At 47.9% G+C, this 9,156-nt stretch overlaps 1 protein-coding gene across 1 annotated transcript in view; it reads right to left on the bottom strand.

Annotated features, from left to right (window-relative positions):
- Positions 1-98: 98 nt before the first annotated feature.
- Positions 99-9,156, bottom strand: part of LOC142915506 (cadherin-2-like) — a gene marked incomplete at its 3' end in the record, with an annotated part of 68,913 nt that continues 59,855 nt past the window's right edge. Inside the window, exon 3 of the mRNA XM_076061261.1 lies at positions 99-218. Within this exon, the coding sequence (XP_075917376.1) occupies positions 99-218 (120 nt within the window). The remainder of the gene's footprint in view (positions 219-9,156) is intronic.

The following is a 9,156-nucleotide window of genomic DNA, read 5'->3' as shown; positions in this document are numbered from 1 at the left end:
CAACGACGATCCTGCCATTGTTGGTGCCGGGGTCGGTCTCCACGACAAACAGGTCGCCGGGGTCTCCCGCCCCCCACTCCCCCCCCCCCTGCCCCCCCCCCGCGGAGGGAATAGCGGACACGCCAAGCTGCCGTGCCGGCCTCGTCCGAGTCGATCACTGAGAGGGGCGGCATCGTCACCGGCACCCCCACGGCGTTCTCACGGACCGTGCCGAACCACTACGGCGATGAAGATGCCGAGAGAAGGGGGCGGATAGGGGGGGTGACGTTGTTGTTGTATACCGCCTATGGTGCAGTGTTGAGTCTATGGTGCAGTGTTGAGTCTATGGTGCAGTGTTGAGTCTATGGTGCAGTGTTGAGTCTATGGTGCAGTGTTGAGTCTATGGGGCAGTGTTGAGTCTAAGGGCAGTGTTGAGTCTATGGGCAGTGTTGAGTCTATGGTGCAGTGTTGAGTCTATTGTGCATTGTTGAGTCTAAGGGCAGTGTTGAGTCTATGGTGCAGTGTTGAGTCTATGGTGCAGTGTTTAGTCTATGGAGCAGTGCTGAGTCTATGGTGCAGTGTTGAGTCTATGGAGCAGTGTTGAGTCTATGGTGCAGTGTTGAGTCTATGGTGCAGTGTTGAGTCTATGGGCAGTGTTGAGTCTATGGTGCAGTGTTGAGTCTATGGTGCAGTGTTGAGTCTAAGCGCAGTGTTGAGTCTACGGGGCAGTGTTGAGTCTAAGGGCAGTGTTGAGTCTATGGGCAGTGTTGAGTCTATGGTGCAGTGTTGAGTCTATTGTGCATTGTTGAGTCTAAGGGCAGTGTTGAGTCTATGGTGCAGTGTTGAGTCTATAGTGCAGTGTTGAGTCTATGGAGCAGTGTTGAGTCTATGGTGCAGTGTTGAGTCTATGGGGCAGTGTTGAGTCTAAGGGCAGTGTTGAGTCTATGGGCAGTGTTGAGTCTATGGTGCAGTGTTGAGTCTATTGTGCATTGTTGAGTCTAAGGGCAGTGTTGAGTCTACGGTGCAGTGTTGAGTCTATGGTGTAGTGTTTAGTCTATGGAGCAGTGCTGAGTCTATGGTGCAGTGTTGAGTCTATGGAGCAGTGTTGAGTCTATGGTGCAGTGCTGAGTCTATGGTGCAGTGTTGAGTCTATGGGCAGTGTTGAGTCTATGGTGCAGTGTTGAGTCTATGGTGCAGTGTTGAGTCTAAGCGCAGTGTTGAGTCTATGGGGCAGTGTTGAGTCTAAGGGCAGTGTTGAGTCTATGGGCAGTGTTGAGTCTATGGTGCAGTGTTGAGTCTATTGTGCATTGTTGAGTCTAAGGGCAGTGTTGAGTCTATGGTGCAGTGTTGAGTCTATGGTGCAGTGTTGAGTATATGGAGCAGTGTTGAGTCTATGGTGCAGTGTTGAGTCTATGGTGCAGTGTTGAGTCTATGGGGCAGTGTTGAGTCTAAGGGCAGTGTTGAGTCTATGGGCAGTGTTGAGTCTATGGTGCAGTGTTGAGTCTATTGTGCATTGTTGAGTCTAAGGGCAGTGTTGAGTCTATGGTGCAGTGTTGAGTCTATGGTGCAGTGTTTAGTCTATGGAGCAGTGCTGAGTCTATGGTGCAGTGTTGAGTCTATGGAGCAGTGTTGAGTCTATGGTGCAGTGTTGAGTCTATGGTGCAGTGTTGAGTCTATGGGCAGTGTTGAGTCTATGGTGCAGTGTTGAGTCTATTGTGCAGTGTTGAGTCTAAGCGCAGTGTTGAGTCTATGGGGCAGTGTTGAGTCTAAGGGCAGTGTTGAGTCTATGGGCAGTGTTGAGTCTATGGTGCAGTGTTGAGTCTATTGTGCATTGTTGAGTCTAAAGGCAGTGTTGAGTCTATGGTGCAGTGTTGAGTCTATGGTGCAGTGTTTAGTCTATGGAGCAGTGCTGAGTCTATGGTGAAGTGTTGAGTCTATGGAGCAGTGTTGAGTCTATGGTGCAGTGTTGAGTCTATGGTGCAGTGTTGAGTCTATGGGCAGTGTTGAGTCTATGGAGCAGTATTGAGTCTATTGTGCAGTGTTGAGTCTAAGCGCAGTGTTGAGTCTATGGTGCAGTGTTGAGTCTATGGTGCAGTGTTCAGTCTATGGAGCAGTGCTGAGTCTATGGTGCAGTGTTGAGTCTATGGCGCAGTGTTGAGTCTATGGTGCAGTGTTGAGTCTATGGTGCAGTGTTGAGTCTATGGTGCAGTGTTGAGTCTATGGTGCAGTGTTGAGTCTATTGTGCAGTGTTGAGTCTATGGTGCAGTGTTGAGTCTATGGTGCAGTGTTGAGTCTATGGTGCAGTGTTGAGTCTATGGTGCAGTGTTGAGTCTTTGGTGCAGTGTTGAGTCTATGGTGCAGTGTTGAGTCTATGTTGCAGTGTTGAGTCTATGGTGCAGTGTTGAGTCTTTGGTGCAGTGTTGAGTCTATGGTGCAGTGTTGAGTCTATATTGCAGTGTTGAGTCTATGGTGCAGTGTTGAGTCTATGGGCAGTGTTGAGTCTATGGTGCAGTGTTGAGTCTATTGTGCATTGTTGAGTCTAAGGGCAGTGTTGAGTCTATGGTGCAGTGTTGAGTCTATGGTGCAGTGTTTAGTCTATTGAGCAGTGCTGAGTCTATGGTGCAGTGTTGAGTCTATGGAGCAGTGTTGAGTCTATGGTGCAGTGTTGAGTCTATGGTGCAGTGTTGAGTCTATGGGCAGTGTTGAGTCTATGGTGCAGTGTTGAGTCTATTGTGCAGTGTTGAGTCTAAGCGCAGTGTTGAGTCTATGGTGCAGTGTTGAGTCTATGGTGCAGTGTTTAGTCTATGGAGCAGTGCTGAGTCTATGGTGCAGTGTTGAGTCTATGGCGCAGTGTTGAGTCTATGGTGCAGTGTTGAGTCTATGGTGCAGTGTTGAGTCTATGGTGCAGTGTTGAGTCTATGGTGCAGTGTTGAGTCTATTGTGCAGTGTTGAGTCTATGGTGCAGTGTTGAGTCTATGGTGCAGTGTTGAGTCTATGGTGCAGTGTTGAGTCTATGTTGCAGTGTTGAGTCTATGGTGCAGTGTTGAGTCTTTGGTGCAGTGTTGAGTCTATGGTGCAGTGTTGAGTCTATATTGCAGTGTTGAGTCTATGGTGCAGTGTTGAGTCTATGTTGCAGTGTTGAGTCTATGGTGCAGTGTTGAGTCTTTGGTGCAGTGTTGAGTCTATGGTGCAGTGTTGAGTCTATATTGCAGTGGTGAGTCTATGGTGCAGTGTTGAGTCTATGGTACAGTGTTTGGTCTATGGTGCAGTGTTGAGTCTATGGTGCAGTGTTGAGTCTATGGTGCAGTGTTGAGTCTATAGTGCAGTGTTGAGTCTATGGTGCAGTGTTGAGTCTATGGGCAGTGTTGAGTCTATGGTGCAGTGTTGAGTCTATGGTGCAGTGTTTAGTCTATGGAGCAGTGCTGAGTCTATGGTGCAGTGTTGAGTCTATGGCGCAGTGTTGAGTCTATGGTGCAGTGTTGAGTCTATGGTGCAGTGTTGAGTCTATGGTGCAGTGTTGAGTCTATGGTGCAGTGTTGAGTCTATTGTGCAGTGTTGAGTCTATGGTGCAGTGTTGAGTCTATGGTGCAGTGTTGAGTCTATGGTGCAGTGTTGAGTCTATGTTGCAGTGTTGAGTCTATGGTGCAGTGTTGAGTCTTTGGTGCAGTGTTGAGTCTATGGTGCAGTGTTGAGTCTATATTGCAGTGGTGAGTCTATGGTGCAGTGTTGAGTCTATGGTACAGTGTTTGGTCTATGGTGCAGTGTTGAGTCTATGGTGCAGTGTTGAGTCTATGGTGCAGTGTTGAGTCTATAGTGCAGTGTTGAGTCTATGGTGCAGTGTTGAGTCTATGGGCAGTGTTGAGTCTATGGTGCAGTGTTGAGTCTATGGTGCAGTGTTGAGTCTATGGTGCAGTGTTGAGTCTATGGTGCAGTGTTCAGTCTATGGTGCAGTGTTTAGTCTATGGAGCAGTGCTGAGTCTATGGTGCAGTGTTGAGTCTATGGCGCAGTGTTGAGTCTATGGTGCAGTGTTGAGTCTATGGTGCAGTGTTGAGTCTATGGGCAGTGTTGAGTCTATAGTGCAGTGTTTAGTCTATGGAGCAGTGCTGAGTCTATGGTGCAGTGTTGAGTCTATGGGGCAGTGTTGAGTCTAAGGGCAGTGTTGAGTCTATGGGCAGTGTTGAGTCTATGGAGCAGTGTTGAGTCTATGGTGCAGTGTTGAGTCTATGGTGCAGTGTTGAGTCTATGGGGCAGTGTTGAGTCTAAGGGCAGTGTTGAGTCTATGGGCAGTGTTGAGTCTATGGTGCAGTGTTGAGTCTATTGTGCATTGTTGAGTCTAAGGGCAGTGTTGAGTCTATGGTGCAGTGTTGAGTCTATGGTGCAGTGTTTAGTCTATGGAGCAGTGCTGAGTCTATGGTGCAGTGTTGAGTCTATGGAGCAGTGTTGAGTCTATGGTGCAGTGTTGAGTCTATGGTGCAGTGTTGAGTCTATGGGCAGTGTTGAGTCTATGGTGCAGTGTTGAGTCTATTGTGCAGTGTTGAGTCTAAGCGCAGTGTTGAGTCTATGGGGCAGTGTTGAGTCTAAGGGCAGTGTTGAGTCTATGGGCAGTGTTGAGTCTATGGTGCAGTGTTGAGTCTATTGTGCATTGTTGAGTCTAAAGGCAGTGTTGAGTCTATGGTGCAGTGTTGAGTCTATGGTGCAGTGTTTAGTCTATGGAGCAGTGCTGAGTCTATGGTGAAGTGTTGAGTCTATGGAGCAGTGTTGAGTCTATGGTGCAGTGTTGAGTCTATGGTGCAGTGTTGAGTCTATGGGCAGTGTTGAGTCTATGGTGCAGTATTGAGTCTATTGTGCAGTGTTGAGTCTAAGCGCAGTGTTGAGTCTATGGTGCAGTGTTGAGTCTATGGTGCAGTGTTCAGTCTATGGAGCAGTGTTGAGTCTATGGTGCAGTGTTGAGTCTATGGTGCAGTGTTGAGTCTATGGGGCAGTGTTGAGTCTAAGGGCAGTGTTGAGTCTATGGGCAGTGTTGAGTCTATGGTGCAGTGTTGAGTCTATTGTGCATTGTTGAGTCTAAGGGCAGTGTTGAGTCTATGGTGCAGTGTTGAGTCTATGGTGCAGTGTTTAGTCTATGGAGCAGTGCTGAGTCTATGGTGCAGTGTTGAGTCTATGGAGCAGTGTTGAGTCTATGGTGCAGTGTTGAGTCTATGGTGCAGTGTTGAGTCTATGGGCAGTGTTGAGTCTATGGTGCAGTATTGAGTCTATTGTGCAGTGTTGAGTCTAAGCGCAGTGTTGAGTCTATGGTGCAGTGTTGAGTCTATGGTGCAGTGTTTAGTCTATGGAGCAGTGCTGAGTCTATGGTGCAGTGTTGAGTCTATGGAGCAGTGTTGAGTCTATGGTGTAGTGTTTAGTCTATGGAGCAGTGCTGAGTCTATGGTGCAGTGTTGAGTCTATGGAGCAGTGTTGAGTCTATGGTGCAATGTTGAGTCTATGGTGCAGTGTTGAGTCTATGGGCAGTGTTGAGTCTATGGTGCAGTGTTGAGTCTATGGTGAAGTGTTGAGTCTAAGCGCAGTGTTGAGTCTATGGGGCAGTGTTGAGTCTATGGTGCAGTGTTGAGTCTATGGAGCAGTGTTGAGTCTATGGTGCAGTGTTGAGTCTATGGTGCAGTGTTGAGTCTATGGGCAGTGTTGAGTCTATGGTGCAGTGTTGAGTCTATGGTGCAGTGTTGAGTCTAAGCGCAGTGTTGAGTCTATGGGGCAGTGTTGAGTCTAAGGGCAGTGTTGAGTCTATGGGCAGTGTTGGGTCTATGGTGCAGTGTTGAGTCTATTGTGCATTGTTGAGTCTAAGGGCAGTGTTGAGTCTATGGTGCAGTGTTGAGTCTATGGTGCAGTGTTGAGTCTATGGAGCAGTGTTGAGTCTATGGTGCAGTGTTGAGTCTACGGTGCAGTGTTGAGTCTATGGGGCAGTGTTGAGTCTAAGGGCAGTGTTGAGTCTATGGGCAGTGTTGAGTCTATGGTGCAGTGTTGAGTCTATTGTGCATTGTTGAGTCTAAGGGCAGTGTTGAGTCTATGGTGCAGTGTTGAGTCTATGGTGCAGTGTTTAGTCTATGGAGCAGTGCTGAGTCTATGGTGCAGTGTTGAGTCTATGGAGCAGTGTTGAGTCTATGGTGCAGTGTTGAGTCTATGGTGCAGTGTTGAGTCTATGGGCAGTGTTGAGTCTATGGTGCAGTGTTGAGTCTATTGTGCAGTGTTGAGTCTAAGCGCAGTGTTTAGTCTATGGGGCAGTGTTGAGTCTAAGGGCAGTGTTGAGTCTATGGGCAGTGTTGAGTCTATGGTGCAGTGTTGAGTCTATTGTGCATTGTTGAGTCTAAAGGCAGTGTTGAGTCTATGGTGCAGTGTTGAGTCTATGGAGCAGTGTTTAGTCTATGGAGCAGTGCTGAGTCTATGGTGAAGTGTTGAGTCTATGGAGCAGTGTTGAGTCTATGGTGCAGTGTTGAGTCTATGGTGCAGTGGTGAGTCTATGGGCAGTGTTGAGTCTATGGTGCAGTGTTTAGTCTATGGAGCAGTGCTGAGTCTATGGTGCAGTGTTGAGTCTATGGAGCAGTGTTGAGTCTATGGTGTAGTGTTTAGTCTATGGAGCAGTGCTGAGTCTATGGTGCAGTGTTGAGTCTATGGAGCAGTGTTGAGTCTATGGTGCAGTGTTGAGTCTATGGTGCAGTGTTGAGTCTATGGGCAGTGTTGAGTCTATGGTGCAGTGTTGAGTCTAAGCGCAGTGTTGAGTCTATGGGGCAGTGTTGAGTCTATGGTGCAGTGTTGAGTCTATGGAGCAGTGTTGAGTCTATGGTGCAGTGTTGAGTCTATGGTGCAGTGTTGAGTCTATGGGCAGTGTTGAGTCTATGGTGCAGTGTTGAGTCTATGGTGCAGTGTTGAGTCTAAGCGCAGTGTTGAGTCTATGGGGCAGTGTTGAGTCTAAGGGCAGTGTTGAGTCTATGGGCAGTGTTGAGTCTATGGTGCAGTGTTGAGTCTATTGTGCATTGTTGAGTCTAAGGGCAGTGTTGAGTCTATGGTGCAGTGTTGAGTCTATGGTGCAGTGTTGAGTCTATGGAGCAGTGTTGAGTCTATGGTGCAGTGTTGAGTCTATGGTGCAGTGTTGAGTCTATGGGGCAGTGTTGAGTCTAAGGGCAGTGTTGAGTCTATGGGCAGTGTTGAGTCTATGGTGCAGTGTTGAGTCTATTGTGCATTGTTGAGTCTAAGGGCAGTGTTGAGTCTATGGTGCAGTGTTGAGTCTATGGTGCAGTGTTTAGTCTATGGAGCAGTGCTGAGTCTATGGTGCAGTGTTGAGTCTATGGAGCAGTGTTGAGTCTATGGTGCAGTGTTGAGTCTATGGTGCAGTGTTGAGTCTTTGGGCAGTGTTGAGTCTATGGTGCAGTGTTGAGTCTATTGTGCAGTGTTGAGTCTAAGCGCAGTGTTGAGTCTATGGGGCAGTGTTGAGTCTAAGGGCAGTGTTGAGTCTATGGGCAGTGTTGAGTCTATGGTGCAGTGTTGAGTCTATTGTGCATTGTTGAGTCTAAAGGCAGTGTTGAGTCTATGGTGCAGTGTTGAGTCTATGGTGCAGTGTTTAGTCTATGGAGCAGTGCTGAGTCTATGGTGAAGTGTTGAGTCTATGGAGCAGTGTTGAGTCTATGGTGCAGTGTTGAGTCTATGGTGCAGTGTTGAGTCTATGGGCAGTGTTGAGTCTATGGTGCAGTATTGAGTCTATTGTGCAGTGCTGAGTCTAAGCGCAGTGTTGAGTCTATCGTGCAGTGTTGAGTCTATGGTGCAGTGTTCAGTCTATGGAGCAGTGTTGAGTCTATGGTGCAGTGTTGAGTCTATGGTGCAGTGTTGAGTCTATGGGGCAGTGTTGAGTCTAAGGGCAGTGTTGAGTCTATGGGCAGTGTTGAGTCTATGGTGCAGTGTTGAGTCTATTGTGCATTGTTGAGTCTAAGGGCAGTGTTGAGTCTATGGTGCAGTGTTGAGTCTATGGTGCAGTGTTTAGTCTATGGAGCAGTGCTGAGTCTATGGTGCAGTGTTGAGTCTATGGAGCAGTGTTGAGTCTATGGTGCAGTGTTGAGTCTATGGTGCAGTGTTGAGTCTATGGGCAGTGTTGAGTCTATGGTGCAGTATTGAGTCTATTGTGCAGTGTTGAGTCTAAGCGCAGTGTTGAGTCTATGGTGCAGTGTTGAGTCTATGGTGCAGTGTTCAGTCTATGGAGCAGTGTTGAGTCTATGGTGCAGTGTTGAGTCTATGGTGCAGTGTTGAGTCTATGGGGCAGTGTTGAGTCTAAGGGCAGTGTTGAGTCTATGGGCAGTGTTGAGTCTATGGTGCAGTGTTGAGTCTATTGTGCATTGTTGAGTCTAAGGGCAGTGTTGAGTCTATGGTGCAGTGTTGAGTCTATGGTGCAGTGTTTAGTCTATGGAGCAGTGCTGAGTCTATGGTGCAGTGTTGAGTCTATGGAGCAGTGTTGAGTCTATGGTGCAGTGTTGAGTCTATGGTGCAGTGTTGAGTCTATGGGCAGTGTTGAGTCTATGGTGCAGTGTTGAGTCTATTGTGCAGTGTTGAGTCTAAGCGCAGTGTTGAGTCTATGGGGCAGTGTTGAGTCTAAGGGCAGTGTTGAGTCTATGGGCAGTGTTGAGTCTATGGTGCAGTGTTGAGTCTATTGTGCATTGTTGAGTCTAAAGGCAGTGTTGAGTCTATGGTGCAGTGTTGAGTCTATGGTGCAGTGTTTAGTCTATGGAGCAGTGCTGAGTCTATGGTGAAGTGTTGAGTCTATGGAGCAGTGTTGAGTCTATGGTGCAGTGTTGAGTCTATGGTGCAGTGTTGAGTCTATGGGCAGTGTTGAGTCTATGGTGCAGTATTGAGTCTATTGTGCAGTGTTGAGTCTAAGCGCAGTGTTGAGTCTATGGTGCAGTGTTGAGTCTATGGTGCAGTGTTCAGTCTATGGAGCAGTGCTGAGTCTATGGTGCAGTGTTTAGTCTATGGAGCAGTGCTGAGTCTATGGTGAAGTGTTGAGTCTATGGAGCAGTGTTGAGTCTATGGTGCAGTGTTGAGTCTATGGTGCAGTGTTGAGTCTATGGTGCAGTGTTGAGTCTATGGTGCAGTGTTGAGTCTATGGTGCAGTGTTGAGTCTATTGTGCAGTGTTGAGTCT

Source organism: Petromyzon marinus, unplaced genomic scaffold (assembly GCF_048934315.1).
Source record: "Petromyzon marinus isolate PM22_M1 ecotype Great Lakes invasive population unplaced genomic scaffold, UKy_Petmar_22M1.pri1.0 PM_G_Scaffold_32, whole genome shotgun sequence".
Classification (NCBI taxonomy): Eukaryota; Metazoa; Chordata; class Hyperoartia; order Petromyzontiformes; family Petromyzontidae; genus Petromyzon; species Petromyzon marinus.
Note: the sequence above shows the minus strand (reverse complement) of the source record. Positions and strands in the feature narration are given on the sequence as shown.